The following is an 18,606-nucleotide window of genomic DNA, read 5'->3' on the forward strand; positions in this document are numbered from 1 at the left end:
GGCCTTCTATCTGAGACCCAAAGGCAGTCGGCTCTCAGAGTCCAGACAGGGCATTTGGAGAAGGTTAAAGCAGCCTCTGGGGGTATATATAGTTGAATTGCTTGTTTCCCCTGCCAGCATTACTTTGGGGCCAAGTGAAAACTCAACTAAGAGTTTCTTTTTTGTAATGTCGAAACACCCTTGTGCCTCCCACTTCCCTGAGACCAGGCCTGCTATCTCGTGCGGTTAGATCCTCCTTCCTGGCTCCAGCTGTTGGGGACGTTTTGGTGATGTCGCTGCCGTATCCAGGGAAGAGATACATCTGGGGGCACATGTGCTTTGGGGGTTTATAGTCACCAGGCTGCTTTTGTCAGACTGATAGCTGGGGCTGAATCAGCCAGAAATGGGGGGGGGGGGGGGTTGGACCCAGTCCCTTGGTGGCAGGAGGCACTGTGTGAAGAAGAGCAGAGAGATCATTCCCCGGAGCAGCCCCTTCTTGCATTTCATGAAGGCTTGGCTTGTACAGCCTCCCTTGCTGGGGCACAGAGAGTCGGGGCCGTCCATGGCCTGCCTGTCTAGAAGGGCCACACACCAGATCCAAGGTCACCAGCACATCTGCCTCCCAAAATCCTAATGAGGTTTTTACCTTCTAAGGGCTAAACTAGGTTAACATCCAACATTTCCTCACAGGAAGCATGCTGAAAGGTTGACACCCTCCTCCCAAGTAATTAGAGGGACAGAAAATCAAGAATTTTGCAATTCATCTACTCACTCATTCATTGGCTGGAACTGGGCCAGGTGGGACAGTGAGATGCAAAGGTGAATAAGGAGTGGTCCCAGCCTTTGAGGAGCTGGGGATCTAGATGGGGGACAGATATAAAAAGAAATACTTTGAGGACAGTCTATGCTCTAGAATGTGTTCTCCGCTCTAGGAGCCACTGATCCTGCCAGCTGAAGTGAAGAAAAGCTTCTCAGGTGGCACCTGCTCTTTCTCAGGTAAAAAGAGAAGGGACTGAGGGAACAAGATGAACACCAGTAATAAACATTTCTATGGTATTAAATATGGGCCTGGCACTTTTAATGTATAAACTCATTTAAATCCTCATAAGATGCCTCTGAGATGAGCACAGTTGTGTCCATTTTATAGACGAGGAAACTGAGGCTCAGTGAGGCTAAGGGCTTGTCCAGCGTCACACAGCTAGTAAAGGGCAGACTGGCTCTGGAATCCAGGCTGTTCACCACTGTTCAGCATAGCCTCTCGCAGCATGCGAGCACGATCTCCATGGGGAGTTTTGAGTGGCTTGAGTAGAGAACGGTGGTTCTGAATTTTTTTTGCCTTAGGAAGAGCAACCAATGAACCCCACCCATTCCCACTTCCCAGTCGGGGGGAAAAAGCTCTGTAATAAAGCTTTGGAAAATGTAGTAGTTTGCTAAGGCTGCCATCTCAAATACCACAGAGTGGGTGGCTTAAACAACAGAAATTTATTTTCCCACAATTCTGGAGGCTGGAAGTCCAAGATCAAGGTGTCAGCAGGGTGAATTTCTTCTAATGCCCTCTCCTTGGCTTGTACATGGATGTCTTCCTCGAGTGTCTTTATCTTTCGGTCTGTGTCTGCAAACTAATCTCCCTTTTTTTTTTTTTTATAAGAACACCAATCATATTGGGTTAGAGCCGACCCCAATGGCCGCATTTAACCTTAACTACCGCTTTAAAAACTCTATTTCTAAATAGTCACATTCTGCAGTAGTGAGGGTTAGAACTTCAATATGTGAATTTTGGGGGGACAGTTCAGCCCATGAGAGCCACCAAGATACACAAATTGTACTGTGAGCTTTCACACATGATTTTGTATTATTAAACAATGCCCTGTAAACTTTAAGTACTTTTTTACTACTACTTAGTCGTTGTTACAAACTATTTATATATAACACACTTACCAGCAAGATGTCAGCAATGATATGTAACTGTTTAAGCGTCCTGGGATGAAGGGATGGTTCCTGTCTACGATCACTTTAGCAGTACAGTTAGGAATTGCTTACATGAGCACAAACTCGTGTCTTTAATTAATGGAGAGCTAAAGGAAAAGTGCTATAAATACACCTCTCTATGCACTATAAAAGTGACTGAACGGATCTCTACCAAGTGACTTGTAATTAAAAAGGAAGAATAACACCAGTGAAAACCATGGCTACCTGGACACCAGACTGATGACGTGTGGCTAACAAAAGGTCCATCCAGAAGTGCAGGCATTCCAGCCATCAGAACTCGCTCCTGTACCACCAGCGGGGTCTGCCACGGTGCTGAGTGGCTGCTGGGCTTCTCAGTAGAATGGCAGATCAGAACCATTAATGAATTCTAACTTACTAAATGTTGGTAATTTTTAGTAATTCATTTTATAGGTTCATATCAAGTGGCCCTTACTCCTGTGTAGAATGAAAGTCTGTGGAATTGTGTACCTTTTGCTTAAAAGAGCTATAGAAAAGATACTCTAATAATATGAATTGTGTGTCCACAATGTTAATTATTCCATTCTCTTGCTAGCCATCATGCTAGCTCCCTTTCTTTCACTGCCTCACCCCACCTAATGAAATCAAACAAGAGATTCTGATAGAGGTGATGTCAGGGAGCCAGAGAACCCAGCGCTTACCCTGTGCCAACTGGCTTCAGCCATTATTCCTGTCCTTGCTGGGAAGAACCCGTCATGTGCCCTTCTTCTGGCAGAACTGGTGATGTGTCCTCACAGTGGTCCATTCCCGTCATGACCACTGACCTGCCCACAGGGATGCTCAGCTGTGATGCCCAGGGTCCAGCGTCTGCAGACATCCCATAGCCACCATCTGCCGTCTAAGGGCCATGCAATGGAAACCCCAATCAAAAGTCCTCTCCGCACCTTCCATGCCTTGCTGTTCACTTTAGGGAACTGCCTTTCTCCTGAGCTGTTTTCATTTCCCTTCTCAAAGCACTACTCAGTCATTCCCTCCCAACCATTGACCCCAAACACAAAAACTTTTCATTTTACTTCACGATTATATTAGGACATCAGCGCAGATGGGGTGCATGATTTTAACACCATTTAGACCACTGCTGAGGATGGTTGGGAGTCATTAAAGAGGTTTTCAAGAATAGGCATGACATAGATTAATCTTTTAAAAAGACCACGTTAGGATGGACTGGACATCAAGTGAACTTGGGAAATATTATAATGGAACTGGATTTGCACAGAAGATTGTCCTTATTTTTTAGAAACTCATACTGAAACATTTATGGGTGAGATGTCACAATGTTACTTCCTTTAGAAGGCTTCGGTGGAAAGAGTACGTGGGAAAAATACAGCAAAATGTTTACAACTGTTAAATCTAGCTGAGATTAACACAGGCATTCATCATGCCATTTCCTGTTTTTCTGTATGGTTTCAAATTTTTTAATAATGGAAGTGTGGAAATCCATCCTTCTGACGACTCTCTGGGCTTTGGGCAGGAGGCGAGGAGGAGGCCAAGTTAGGAGCGATTCAGGTGGACACCGATGCGGGGCGGAGCTAAAAAACCACGGCGCAGAGCGGAGGGTGTGGACTGAAAGGTACCATCTAGTCTGTTCTCTTGGCTCATTCCCACAGTCCAAAGTGCTTCGGGAAAAATGGCTGCTGCAGGGGATCCCCGCTGGAACTGCCGAAGAGGAGGAAGCCAGGCGGCGGCAGTCTGAGGAGGATGAGTTCAGAGTCAAACAACTTGAAGATAACGTTCAGAGGTACGTGGTTTCCGACCCCGCGGCCCCAGGCTGTGGCTTGACGTGCAGTAACCAAGATTCTCCTCCAGGGGGCTCTTCTCAATGCCCTCGCCTTTTCCCGGGGCTTTAGAGTTATCTTCCTAAACAGAGTGTGTCCTTCGTTACCACTGGAACTTCCCCAGGTAACCCAGAGTTATTGCTTTGAGTAATAATTATTTTACTGGGCTGTCACACAGGACAGCGATGTCTTCATGGACCAACTCGGTGTGGTAAGCAGCTTGCCCCTTCACAAAATGCCCTCCTTTGGAGTTCTTTTGTCAGCTTTTGTCTTTTTCCCTTCTTGAGCTCAGGCTGTTAGCTGTCATTGCTGCTGTAGTGGGTCTGTTTTCCAATTTGCTACATTTGATCAATTTGAAATGGGAAAACTGTAGCCAGGGGTCTTGGAATTCAAACTGTGAAGGCACCCTTGTAGTTAATGTAACTGTGTTCTAAAAGTTAACTTTGTATTGTCTAGTTTCAGTGCTCAGAGGGTAAATCGTTCCTTTATGGTCCATAATCAGGTCCTGAACATTTCACTCTGAGTGATGAGTGACCTTCATATGGCCTGTGGCTGGCCAGGCTCATACAAAAGCAAAAAATAAGTGTAGGTTTCCACTTGGGAACTGTAGCCATGCCAGGTCCCAGGATACCTAACCAGAGATAGGAGATGCTGGGGAAGGTGATGAGTGTAGATGCCTTAGAACGAAATCTCCCCTCCACCTTATCTCACCAAACTCTGCTGGGAATCTCATCCTGGAGAGCTTTGTCTCTTTCTGCTGAAGTTATGAGCTCCTTTTAAATACAAAGAGTTTAACTAACTTGCTACCAGCCCTTTATACCCAAGAACGAATGAAGCCAGTGCAAGTACCTAGGGGACTCCAGTAGCATCACCCAAGGGAAAAGACCCAAAGGCCTGTGTCCCTACTTTGCTTGAGCCCTAATGTCCCTTAAAGAGTTCTCAGAGCAGCCTGGCCAAGCTTTGCTTGTAGGGGAAACTGACTAAGAAAAGGTTTATGTGGGATGTGTGTGTGTGTGCTCAGACATAGACACATATGTGTGTTTGTGAAAATATACACGTTTGTACACACTTTTTCTTAGAATACAAAGGGTCTTTAGAGGCTAAACGATTGTATATAAAATATATATATGATAATATATATTATACATTATACATATATAATTATACATGTAATATATATATAAACTAGATGTACAGTTGGAAGAAGGAAATTTTAATCCTCTATATACTGTATTAAGCTTGCAAGGACGAGTACCTCCAGGATCCCAGGAAAGGAAAGGATGTCCTGTGAGAAGCCCAGAAACTAGAAAAGGGAGGGGGCAGGATGAAGTAACTCAGAGTCCTGAGCCTTGGAGACTCCCTCTCCTCAGCAGTGGCCTGACTTGCTGTGTCTCAGACAAGATGTGGGAGTCAAGGATTATCGGAAATCTTGACAGTAGATTGGAGCGGACAAGGCAGTGCTGAGAAATGGTTTTACAGGAGGTTGGTTTTTAAGTCTCCAAGTGGCAAGTCCATGGTGCTTTCAGCAGCAGTGACAGTTGACACCATACAGCATCTCTTGGACTTCACTCTGGTTAAAAGTTCCAGTTGGTTTCCTGTCTCTTACTGGTTTTATGGAATCATGACAGAGGAGTCCGGCATAAGCAGATGTTCCTTAGCTGATGGTGGAATGAAAGGGTCGGAGCTGGTGCACTGTGCACCGGGGTGCCCCCACCTGGCAGAGGGAGCCTGGGAGATTACTCCCAGTGGGCAAAATCCTAGAAACCTAATGGCCTGGGCTCCATTCACAGCAAGAACCATGGTTCAGGCTCAGGTTCAGGTGGGGCGGCTTCGTGCTGCTGAGGTGTTCTGGGCGGGAGTGAAGGTGCGAAATGAGAATTGCAGGCCCCCTCTTATGTGGAGGGAGACAGTGTACATGGGGATGGGCAGAAAATTTGATTTAAAACCTTTTTTTTAAACCTGGATATCTTTTCTCATTGAGCCTGACATGTCTATTCATTTCTTCTAATAGATGTTATAGAGAATGAAGAAGGAAAGGATTTGGAAAATAGGATAAAACTAGTTACATGACCTTTCCTGGTTTTCTTAAATGTCATCAGAAAACATGGTCTTAGAGGGGGAGGGTATAGCTCAGTGGTAGAGTGCATGCTTAGCATGCATGAGGTCCTGGGTTCAATCCCTAGTACCTCCATTAAATAAGTAAATAAATAAACTTAATTAACTTCCCTTCCCCCCAAACCCCCCCCCAAAACAAACAAAAAGATAAGAAAACGTGATTTTCAACCAAATTGGCAGTTTCAGTTTGGCTTGAATACAAATATATCATTGTTCTGGCCCCATGGGTGGTAGCTCTCACCTGTGGGATAGGCTACGACAGGACATGTGGAAGCAGTGTCTGAATTGAGACTCTGTGTTGGCTAAATTAATCACTGGAGTGAGGTGTGAGATTTAGGGGCTAGCTCATGGTTCAGGTGGACGTGACCATACCCCATAAAGTAAAGAAAATCTCTTTTTATCTTTTGAGTCAATAGAAGAAAGAGCTCATTCGATGCATGCAGGCAGTCTCTTGGAGACCATTTAGGAGATAGAATCCCAAGCCAGAAGGAAAGAAATCGTAACAGCCTAAAGGGGTAGGGGTGGGGCACTTAGGCCTGGATCAAGTAGCATTTCCTTCTGCCACAATCATGGCTTTGCTGGATGTGGGCCACACGGGCATCGACCATTTTCTGGGCGAGGAGCTGTATTCCCTGGAGCTGCTTTTCTGTAGGGGCAGGCCTGCCAGTGGACATCACCTCCTCCTTAGGGCCTCCTGGATGTCAGTTTCTGCCACCCCTCATCCTACTTGCTGCTTCTCTTTTCTAATGTTTAGCACCTTAAATCTCCAGTTCCAAGGGAAGAAAGACGCTCTCCCCTCTCCTCCTTGAAAGGATACTCAGTCATTTAAGACATTTAGCTGAAGTCAAGCATCTGTTCTCTCTCTTGAACTCTTAGTCATTGAACTGCTCTAAAAGCTTATTGTAAACATATGCATCCTGCAGTTTTACAAAGTCTATGTGGATTGGCTGGCCTGGCTCTGTTAATTTTGGCTGAGCTCGGCTAAGTGACTCTAAGCTGCAGATTGGATGAGTCTGCTCCTCCTTTCCCTGCACGGAAGAACTAAGCATGACAATTTCCTTTCCTGGCAACGTCAGAGGTGAAGTGGGGCTGAACAGGCGTAAGGCGTGGGCTCAGAACTGCCCATGAGCCAGTAGCCAAAGCAAGTTGATGGCCAATCCCAAAACCCGGGGGAGGAGATGGACCGTCTGCCTTTAGTGGAAGGAACTCAGAGTTATGGGGCAAAGGTACAGATACAGGAAAGGGTGAAAATGGGAGACTAATACTGCCATCTTCTGCAATACTGCAAGTGATCGTTTGTTTGAAAACTGCAAGCATGTGAGAAAACTGACCAAAATTAGCGAAAGTACAGAAAAGCTAATGAATGAGAAAGAAGATGAACTAAAACAACTCTAGAATTCAGAGGGAAAACAAGAAGAGAATAAAAGAAAATCATTAAAAACTCTCTATGAACATGATTTTTCAGGCTCTTAAACGAATGCATGTTCATGGTTGAATTTTTTAAGTTATGAAAAGTCTAAAAAGGAAAAAAAAAATAATTACTATCTCACCTTAAAAAAAGAGAGAGAGAAAGTCTGAGTGGCTTTGAGGTCAAATTCCAAATCTGATCTTTCCATAATAGGAATCCTGGAAACTGTAGATCAGATGTAGCAGAAGCACTAAACAAAGGAATTCTAAAGGAAAATGTCTTTGTTTGAAGCAAAGCATTAAGTGGTAGATCTTTATATTTTGGTCCACTAGTCTAAGTCCCTCCCCGCAACAAATAGCTTTTCCTAAAGAGATCTATGAACTCTCTACGGACTATAAAGTGTATTAGTTTGGTTGTGCCCTGAAGGTCTATTAGTCCCTCTTGGCGAACCAAGAGTAGCTTGAAGAACCTACAGAAGCAAGAGAATAACAATAGAAGAGCAAGGAGAATGCCTCCAAGGAAATATTTTGGGAAATCTGGGTCGTTTAGTTTAGAACAGAAGATAATGTTAGCAACCTAGCTCAGAACTTCAAGTGTACATAGGATTTCCGCTGCATCTTAATTCTTTAGGTCTGGGCCATTCTGAGTAGGATAAAGACTTAAGCATGAGAATTTGCACGTAGACATATGTCTGTTTCCCTAGATAGCTTCAGGAAGAACGAACGTAACCATCTTCCTCATTCTGATTCTAAAATTCTTTACAGTGCCGGTAGCCGTGCAGGAAGTTCCAGGTTTACAGACATGTTTTTTTCTGAAATGTTACCTGTACATTGGTGGTGGTTCAGATCTGAGACTGTTGTCTCCCTTTTAAGGCTATTATATGTGGTGCTTAGGTTTCAAGGGATGCCCACACAGACAGGAAGGAAGGAGGGAGCAGAGAGAGGGAAGGAAGGGAGGAAGTTGGGGGATGGGAGAAAAATGTGCCTAGACTATTAAATCTGGGCATTAGAATCACCCAGGGAAGCTTTTTAAAAATACAGATTCCCAGGCCTCACCCTGGGAAATTTGGGTTCAGTGACTGAGGTGAGGAGCCCTGTAATTTATGTTGTACAAAGACTGCTCAAGGTCATTCTTTTGCATGGTCAGGTTCAAGAGCAATTGCTATGAATGGAAAAAAGATCATAAATGAAATCCGATTTTAATACCTGTAAACCCCCAAGGGAAGTGAGAAGTAGTGTTTATAAGAAAATTGATTTCACACAAACAGATAAAGAAGGTGAACCCTGACCCTTGATTTCAGACTGATTCAAAGCCTTAGTGCTCAAGGAAATTTGACCCCTGCTTTGGGATTCCTGTAGGTGGGAGTGGAGCTGTGTGTCTGGTGAGAGTAACGTCTCTCACCATGGGCCTCAGCAGGGAGCCAGGTTTCCATTTGAACTTACTAGAAACCAGAAGTAAAATAGGCTTTAAAAAAAAAGGTTGAAATTGTTGAAAACAAAATCTGTACATAGGTTTCTTTTTTCTTTTTCTTTTAAAAAGAATGTTGAATGTCACATCTTCCGTATGCTCTACGTCCTGTGGAGTGCCATATTGAGAAAGTCCAAAAGATTGTTTCTGGCTTGGGCCCATCAGCAACTATTGTCCCTGCCGTCACTGTAGGTGGTGGGTCCCAGGAGGCCACATGTGGGTTTGACATCGATGCTTTCATAGATTTCAGGCAGTTAGATCTGCACTAACCCTGTTTACTTCATGTCTGCTCCAAGCAACAAGTCTTGTCTTTTGCCTTGTGATTTTCCTACCTAAGAGTCTTTTTCTGATTTCACCAGGTTTTATTTAAGTGTTTGAAATATAATGTTCTTAACTTTCTTTGATTAGTGAAAAATATGGGGAAAATTTGTGTGTGCCCCCCGAGCCCCACCTAGCCACCTTGGAATTACCCCAACGAGGATGAGAAGCTTCTTGGAGTAGTAAATGAAAATGCAACAAAGTGTCACAAAGGCAGGGTGCTAATTCTAGCTCTGCTGGTAATTTGCTGTGTGAGTTTGGGCAAGTCTCTCATCCTCTCTGGTCTCGGTTTCGTCATCTCTTCAGTGAGAGGTCCCTCAGGATCTTCCAGCCATGATGTTCTACGATCCTTTAATTTTGAAGGTTGGCTGGAGATTCCTTCTTCTGAACAGATATATGTGTGTAGAGAAATATTGTGGAAGGAAGTAGTTTTGGAGACTGGCCAGAATTGGGGAAAGAGGTTGGGGAAAGCGGTTAAGTTCTCAGGAAACAAAAGCTCCCTGTGTAACTGACTCATCCCAGAGGTGATTCATTCTTCTAAACAGCTGTGTCAGTTCGAAAACATGTCACATCAGAATATTCATTGAATAAAACATTGAAGTCTCAGTTGCTAACCCAGAGAAGGCCATGCAACCTTTTAGAAAGAAAATTCAAGATGCAAGCAGACTGGTTCATTTCTTCTTCTGACTCAAGATTCTTCGAGTGCCTCTGTTGGTCTCTGATGGATACCAGACTTCACTTAATTTTCCACATTCTTAAGGCGCTCCAAGCAGAGGACTGGCGGCATCAGGCATGAGCCTGTGTGTGATTTATTATGAGATTTCAGCAACCAGGAAGATGGCAGTCACCCACAAATAGCTGTTCTAGGAAAGGCGACCACAGAAATGCTCATCGGAATCACAATGGACACTTGCTGAGGATTCAGTGTGTTCTTTCTAGTTGCTATTTTTAACACTGTGACGCACTGTTCTCTCTCGACAGGGCATGGAACACGCCACATTGGCATTCCACATCTGTGTGCTGCCAGCCACCTTCGGCAGTCTACACCTGTTCTCATTCCCATTGTTTTTTGTTTCACCAAAATGAATCTCTATGTACTATAAACCATATGGTGATATAATGGTAGCCCTATGTCATCTAATATTCATTGGTCCCTTCCTCTGTTCTGGGTACTGACTTAGCATTTGGGCCTCCATGAATTTATTAATATTCTCGTTTTATCCCCAGAATACTCCCATGAAGAGTGGTGATGACGGTGATGCCCATTATACAGCTGGGAGAACTGAGGCTTAGGAGATAAAGTCACTTGCTGCCCCAAATGACCTCATTAAGAAATGAAAGAGCCAGTTGAAAGCCAGTATTTGAACTCAGCTCTGCCTAACTCCAAAACGTTCTCAAAAATCTCAACAGAAGCTGTTATTTTAAGCTGGAAATCTCTTGAGACCTGTGATATTCAGTGAGATCACACTGACGTTTACCTGGCGCTGTAGGTGGATGCCCAGATCCACGTGCTCCTTCCTCCTCAGCCCCGACAAATGCCTTTTCAGGAAGTGGTGTAACAGATGGGCAGAGACCTCCAAGGTGCCGGGTTTGGATCCATTGCAAGTGGTCATCGTCACTGGGGAGGCTGCCCCCTTCAGGTTCTTTCTGAAAGTACAGGTTCCACTTTAGGCTCGATTCTCTGAAGTCCATTGCTCCCAAGTACACATTCTTGGTTGCATCCAGCCTAAATCTCTGCTGGAAACAGTGTGTGGTTATGGAAAGGGCTTCTAGCATAGCATACTGCTTAGGAACCTGGACCTCAGAGTTTGATCGACCTTGGTTTGAGCCCTAGCTCTGCATTTACGAGTTGTTTGATCTCGGACAAGCCCTGTAACCTCCTCTCTGAACTTGAGTTTCCTCACCCAGACATACACTGGGGACAGCAGTGCCCACTGTGAAGAGTTACTGAGATATGTGGAGATCACGTGCATTTGTGAAGTGCCAGGTACTGCAAGCTGTCAGGAAGCAAGAGTAGTTCTATTGTTATCGTTTTCTTCTCTATCCTTTTAGAGAGAGTTTCCGAAAGTAACACAACTGACATCTTGGACCAGATAGTTATTTATTGTACGGGCTGTGCTTTGCGGGATATTTACCAGCATCCCTGGTCTCTACGCAGTAGATGCCAGTAGCACCCACCCCCTAGTCATGACGATCAAAAGTAGCCTCAAGCATTGCTAAATGTTTCCGGCAGTTGGGGGGCGGGGTGTGCAAAATAGTCCCCCATTGAGAACCGCTGCTCTAAAGCCTGTAGTTCCCGGTGTTGATACTAAGATAAGAATCACCCTGTCAGGTAGCTTCAGAATACAGAGCCCTCAAAAGATTTATGAAGTAACATTACTGATTCTCAGTGCAGAATGACATAAAGCGTTCCACTTGCTTGAAAATATGAGTCTTCTCTCAAGCACCGAGCCATGAAAGTCAGTTCTGCTTTAAAAAAAAAAAAAAAAAAAGAAGTTGATTTTTTTGGCATCCCATGCTATGCTGATTTTGCAAAGGCAGTGATTTTATGACAGCTCATAAAACCGTAGAATCGTAGAGCATGCATAACTGAGGTGTTATCTGCATCACCTTGTATCTGATACTTGAATTTGCAATGAACCCAGTGAGTGGGAGTCAGTAGACAGTCTCTCCCCAAAGGCTGAAGATGACAGGCAGCTCACTTCCCCTCAGAGTAACACCCAAGCCCACACTGGAGCAGCTCTCGTTATCACGAAGGGTCCTCCCTTGGGATGAAAGTTAGATTCTCTGCAGTTTTCCCCCTGCTCTCTGGTCCCTACCCTGCCCACTGGGGACCACACAGAAAAGTCCCTCTTTATAGATTCTGAAATCTGGATGCTTCTGGCTTGTGGTCAGCCTAGGAAGGGAGCAGGTGAGGGAGGAAGCACTCTGAAGTTGCGCTCAAACACATCTGCCTGTGTTGCATGTGTTTTCCAATGTCAGTAGCCAAAGGGTCTACTGCCAGGTGTTTCCCAAGCATCTCGCCTTACTCTGGTTTTGTAGGTTCCATTTTCATTGTCTCATTGTTGGTCAGGTAGATTAGGTTTATTTCTTTCTTTCTTTCTTTCTTTTTTTAGATTAGGTTTAAAATGTCCAAAACGATGAAAACAGTGGGAGAATTTGATTCATACACTGAGACAACATAAGAGCCACATTCGGGGGAAATGCTTGCGTCTTCCAGCCCTTGGAGCAATGGCTGTAACTGAAGGAATTATGTGAAGTCAACTTTCTTGGGAGCCGGTCCCAGCCTTTTTGGTCTATGATTGCCATGCCTCAAGTGTCCTCTCTCCAAGTGCTTTGAAAATAGTACTTTCTTCTGTCCCAATAGCTTATAATATGGTCACGTCTAACGCCTCTGAATTCTTGATGGAACAGAAACATCAAGGGTCCTATTGATACTTTCTTCCACGGCCTTCACCAGCTGTGCACCTGTTGTGCATTCTGAAGGCGATGGAGGGTCTTTCGGGCCCTTTCCAGCAAGGACAGTCTAGGATTTTACAACACAGGGTTCTTACAGTCGAGTCTGAAATACAACAAAAATGTTTTTTCTCATAGTTCTTGAGGCCAGAAGTCCAAAATCCAGGTGTCAGCAGGGCTGTGCTTTCTCCAGAGGCCCTAGAGGAGGGTCCTTCCTTGCCTCCTCCTGTTTCTGGTGGCTCCAGGCATTCCTTGGCTTGTGGCCGCATCACTCTGGTCTCTGCCTCCATCTTCATATGGCCTTCTCTTCTCCTCTTCTGTCTCTTACAAGGACATTTGCCTTTGGGTTTAGAGCCCGTCCAGATAATCCTAGGTAATCCCATCTCAAAATCCTTAAATTAATTACATCTACAAAGGCCCTTCCCCCCACCCCAATAAGGTCATAGTCACAGTTCCAGGGTTAGGATGTGGATGTATCTTTTGGGGGGGCCCCCATCCAACACACCACACCCTGTGTATATATCCCAAGTGCCTAGAATACTGCCTGGTACTTAGTAGGTTGCTCTCAATAAATATTTTTAAATTTAATTTATCTTTATCAGCTTTAGGTCATCCATAGGATTGTCGTGAGTTTCAAAACCAGTGTTTATGTCTAGAGATGGTATAGGGCTGTGTTTACAGCGAAGAGCATTAACATTCCACTTGCTGTCTGTGTAATCTTAGGCAAGTTCTTTTAGCTTCTCTCTACTTCAGTTTCCTCTACTTAAAAAAAAAAAAAGAAAGAAAGAAAAAGAAAAGGTAATGATAATAAGACAAAATTTATTGGGTAGTGATGACGATTAAATTAATGTATGTGAAATGCTTTAGAAAGTACTTAGCCTGGGACTTGGTGCCCAATGGGTTTTAGTTTTTATTATGAAAATAAAAGAGTGAAGTGACATTGTACAATATATAAATAACCCCCAATTATCTATTTTATTAGACTCCCTCCTTACTCTCAGAAACAGCTGAGGGGGACGCCACTGCCCTAAGCGTAGCCTGCTGTATGGAAGTCCGCCCCAGCTGGACATATCAGTCTGGTGGTGACTTGGAAGCACCAACCCTCACCCCCGGGAGGTCCAGGGAAGAGGAGGGAAGGAGGCAGGGAGCCCAGCGCTGAAAGCTGCTACCTTGCAGGGACGAGAAGCAGCTTCTGTGCTCAGGGTTCCCTCCTGGTTCCCTCTTGCTCTGTGATCGATTCCTGTCTATTACCCTGAGACCCTCAGCAGGAATTCCAGGGCTTCCCAGGACCTATCAGCTAAAGTGGAGGATGAAAAAGAACAACTCCAAGGTCAGAAGAAGTAGGACAATATGATAGATGGATTTGAGAAGAATTCCGACCAATTGTGGGACAGACTTGGTTGAATAGTGTGAGAGGCTGGAGCTATCTCAGCAGGTTATTTAAAAAAAGAAGTAACATTGTACTTTCCAGTTACTTATTTTAAAAAAAAATCATCTAGGTTGTTGGAGTGATGCCCTGCTCAGGTCCTTAGGAGATCTGCTTTGTTAGAGAAAAATGGCTAAACCCAGTGCTATTTAAAGTATGGTCCATGGACCACTTCCCGTCAGGCAACTGTTTATTACCAGTTCATTACCAACTGTTTATGACCAGTCATTATCAGTCTATGACGGATGAGGACAGAAATTGCCAGAAAGGTGTTTGGAAACTTCAGTGGCAATTTGACGTTGTCATGACAACCAAGCAGATGCTCAGTGGATCCATCTCACTGAATAGACCAGCTTGGGGGTCGTCGCGTTCCTTGGTGAGCTGCAGTGTCCTGACCTACTGTTGTATTGGTCATGATGGGTTGGGATTAAACCCTAGTCCTTGACCACAGAGAATTTAAGAAGCACTGCTGCAGAGCAAATGCCAGAGAGATAAATATGTCCCTCAAGATCACAGTTTTTGCCTAAACGTTTAAATATTCTTATTGCCATGTCTTTTTACCAATTTATCTTTAGATCTAGTGAAAAAAAACTTGCAGTCTTTAGGCTGAGCCCCTCCCCCGATCTGAGGCCAGGATAGACCCGAGGACTCTCAGAATGACACAGCCAGCTAGTGATCTTCCTGGAACTAAACCCAGGGCCCGAGTGCTCATCAGAGCTGCCAGTCTTTTCCCATAGTTCGTGCAAAAGAAAATCTCAGCCCCTGACGAGGAATCACAGATTCCAAATTATTGCCCCCGAATGATGTGGTTTTCTTGGGAGCAACTGTTCTATAAACAGGACCTGGGGGCATCTCAGGCCTTCCATGCAGGGTAATGTGCTGGTCCTGGGGTCTGCTCTGTGAAGTAAGGACAGGATGCTAAGATACTGATGTTTTAATGTTAGCCACACAGATATCTTAGCATGTGAGCTTGAGAAAAATCAGTTAATGTCCCAGCTGAATTTGTAAATAGGAAGAAGAAGAAGGTTTGCTCTCCCTAGGAGCATCCTAAAAATTTTTGTCAGGTTGCAGGAGGAGGCCCAGAGAGATTATTTGTTCTGGGGAAGGAGAGTAACACTCAGTTCTTCATTCTGTAAGACTACATTCAGACTGCTTTCAGAGGATGCACGTTCTTCTATTTTTAAAGAAGGGAAGGGAGATCCTACAATTGAGTGGCTATTCCTTTGGCCAGTGCTGTCATGGCCTTGACCATATTAGTGGAGCCAGGTGGGGAGGAAGTATGGCTTCCTCAGGGCAGAGTCCTCCAGGGGGAGAGTCAGAAGGGATACCTTCATATCTCAAGGGCGGTGGCACTTAGGTTCCAAGTGTGTCCTTTGTCTAGTGGAGTTGGATGCAGCCCTGATAAAGAACATTATTAAGATGCTCCTTGGGCTCCTCTTGAGATGACATAGTCTCACTGACTTTCAGGTGTCCTACCTGGAATTTTCTCCAGCCATCCCAAGCCATCGCTTAGTTATTAAGCCCAAGTTCTTTTTGGCCACTTCTGAGTGAATCCCAGGCTACGTCCAGAATTCTAATAACAGGCAATGTGGATTTTCCACAGGGTTTCAATATTTACCACTCTACCTTTTAGCAGAAATTCCTGAGGCCAACCCGCCATCCTCCGTGGGAGGCAGAGTGGTGCAAGGTCCAGAGCAAGCATTCTCACTCAACGCAAATCTTCACCACTTCTCGTGGCCTTGGACTAGATACTTCATATGTGGTGCCTCAGTTTCCTCATCTGTAAAATGGAAATACTTAGAGTATATACTTTGGGGATTGCTGAAAGGGTGAAATGAGTTAACGTATGGAAAGTGCTCAAAATAGTGTTCGACAAAGATGATGGCTGCTGTTTATCTACCATGACCCAAAGCCTATGTTTGCCTCAAGCGAATGGAATGATTCGCAGACTAACTTCTTTCACTATCCATTTATGACAAGGGAGTTTAAGTTAATTTGGAATTATGCTCCAAATCATATTCACTTTGTTCAGTATAAGTGAATATGGATATATACTTGTTTTTTCCTTTGGGAGGAGGACTGGGGATGATTCCACATCACTGTTTCAGAAGTGCCCACCCGTGCCCTGGGCCGCTCACCTCCTCTCCCCGAAGTTCCACTGTGTTTGCTACCAGATCTTTTAGTGAGACAGGGGGTGTGGAGGGGCCCCCTTACTGTTTAGAGTAAATGTTCTTTAATCACTGGAGTATGGGAATTTTTCATTAAAACTAATTATAGTTACATTAACAAACCAGAAAGAGTTATGATTTAATAGGGCAAAAAAATAATTTACTGAAATCTGTTTGTGGTTGTCTCTGTGCTCTAAGGAGAATTAATACTGGATGTACCTTAAAAAAAAGAATTTGAACACAAAGGGCACGTGAACTGTGGTACCCTACTTCCTTCGCAACAACTATACCCGTCACACCTGCCCCAGGTCACAGCAACATCGAAGTCAAGCTCCCAATACTTGAAGTGCAAGTGTGCTTCACTTTGCACGTACCTGTGCACACACGCTCCCACTCTCCAAAGTTTCCTCTCCATACCATTTTACAGAGGAGGAAACAGATCTCAAGGGTCCTCTTCCTCCGCTATTTGAAGACATTTGGCAGAGTGCTGAATTCATGGTTCTGCTTTTATATATGTTAGAAATGTCTCTTGCCTGGACTGGTTTATGTTCACGTTCATAAGAGCTGACAGGTGTTTCCTTTATTCGGACATATTTAACATTGCTTGCTGAGTGATTGCACCTTTTAAAAGTCAGTCTTGAAAGTAAAACTTAGGAATCTTGATAAAAACAAGGTAATCCTTGTGAAGGTACCAGGAATGCATAGCTGACTTTGGAACAGCCATCTGTGGTCAGACATGCTCCCCATCCTCAGACAAAGTCCGCTGACTCCATACCCTGCCTTCGCTCACTGTCTTCTCTCTCCTCCCCTTCAGCCCCACACTTCTTGCAACAATCGACCATGCTCAGCATCTCTACCTCCTCACCTCCCATTCATTCTCCTGAGTGTCCCCTGACCCTTCACTTGCCAAGTCACAGGGGCTCAGTGCAATGGAGGCTTTTCCATCCTCACCTTAGTTGACTGATCAGCGTCAGGTGAGACTCCTATTTCTTGAACCATCCTTCCTCCTTGGTTTACTTGACATGATAGTACCCTTGATTTTCTATCTCCTCTTCCTCTGTCCATCCTTGAGATGTTGGTTCTTCGTGGTTCTTATCTTGGTGCTCCACTTCTCACATTCTCTCTGAGTGGTTTCACCTCTTCCCATGGCTTCTGAAATACAAACATTCTTTTTTCCTCATTTTTTTCCTCGAGAGATACCCATTCAGCCAACCTTCTCCTGGACATGTCCATTTGGCTTCTGCCCAAACACCTCAACCTCAACATGTCAGAAATTGAATTCCTCACCTTCTCTAATTTGTTCCCTCTCTTTGGGTCTTAATTTCATTGAAAAGCACCCAGTTGCCCAAGTCTGAAACCAGGGGATCATCCTTGATCCCTCTCTCCCTCTCAACTCCATATCTGTTCATTAATTTTATATCGTAAGTTATTTCTAGAATCCTCCCACTCTTTTCCATCCCCACTGCCATGACAGTCCAGGTCATCCTTACCTTTCATGGGGGTTGCTTCAGCGACCTCTTACCTGGTCTCCCTTCCTCTAGTACTGTATCTTTCTAACCCAAGCATCCATCAGAACTATCCTTCAAAATGTATATCTGATGGTATCACTCTCCAGCTTAAAATCCTTCCCCTATTCCCCTTGGACTGCAAGATAAAGTCCAAACTCCTCCATATTTATGATACGATCTCTGCTCACTTCTCCAGCCTCATCTCCCATCATCGCCTCCTCTAATCTCTGGCCACACCAGTCGCTCTCTGCAGTTCCCTGCAGAGCCCAAGCTCTCTCTGTGTCAGCTTCCTTGTACCTGCCATTCCTTCTGCCAGGAACTCGTTTCAGCTTCTCTTCACTTGACTGCGTCCTACTGGTCCTTCAGGCGTCAGTTAAGATATCACGAGCCCTGAGCCCTGAGCACTGGTTTCATGTTCACCATGAGCATTTTTAGCCTAGAACTTGCTGTATTATAACACATATGAAGCTGTGGGGTTTTTTTTTCTCTCTCTCTCTCTCTCTCTTTCTCTTCCTCCAGCCTCAGCTTCCTGCAGGCTAAGAGTCTAGTGTTCACTTTTGTATTCCCAAATCCTAGCACACTGCCAGGCACAAAGAGCTTTCATATGTATTTATTGGGAGGAGGAAGAAAAGGGTGACACACTCACAGTTGCTCCAAGTATGGATGCTTGCAAGACTTCTCTCTGCATAGGTATTTCCACTGAATGTTGGGCCTTTCTCTGTTGCTTTGATTGACACTTCATCATGACATGAACCAAAGGGAGCAGATTGTTTTCTTGGCACGGCTTTCATTTATCTAGAAGTACGGACAAGTACTGCCATGAGCAAATGTCCGTGCTCACAACTCTGAAGTGGTTGATATGGTATTCACTTGGAACAAGGTTATTAAATAGGTATTCATTGAGTGTTGTACATAGCGGTGGGCAGGATGTTGGAATTATACAAAAGAGGTCAAAGTCTTCTCCCCTGCTCTTAGGATC

At 44.5% G+C, this 18,606-nt stretch overlaps 1 protein-coding gene across 5 annotated transcripts in view; it reads left to right on the forward strand.

Moving 5' to 3' along the window:
* The window catches only part of PALM2AKAP2 (PALM2 and AKAP2 fusion), a 425,013-nt gene that overhangs the window by 188,564 nt on the left and 217,843 nt on the right, over positions 1-18,606 (forward strand). For all 5 annotated transcript variants that reach the window (XM_032478148.1, XM_032478149.1, XM_032478150.1 and 2 more), the window contains exon 4: positions 3,594-3,724. In XM_032478148.1, the coding sequence (XP_032334039.1) occupies positions 3,594-3,724 (131 nt within the window). The remainder of the gene's footprint in view (positions 1-3,593; positions 3,725-18,606) is intronic.

Source organism: Camelus ferus, chromosome 4, assembly GCF_009834535.1.
Source record: "Camelus ferus isolate YT-003-E chromosome 4, BCGSAC_Cfer_1.0, whole genome shotgun sequence".
Classification (NCBI taxonomy): domain Eukaryota; kingdom Metazoa; phylum Chordata; class Mammalia; order Artiodactyla; family Camelidae; genus Camelus; species Camelus ferus.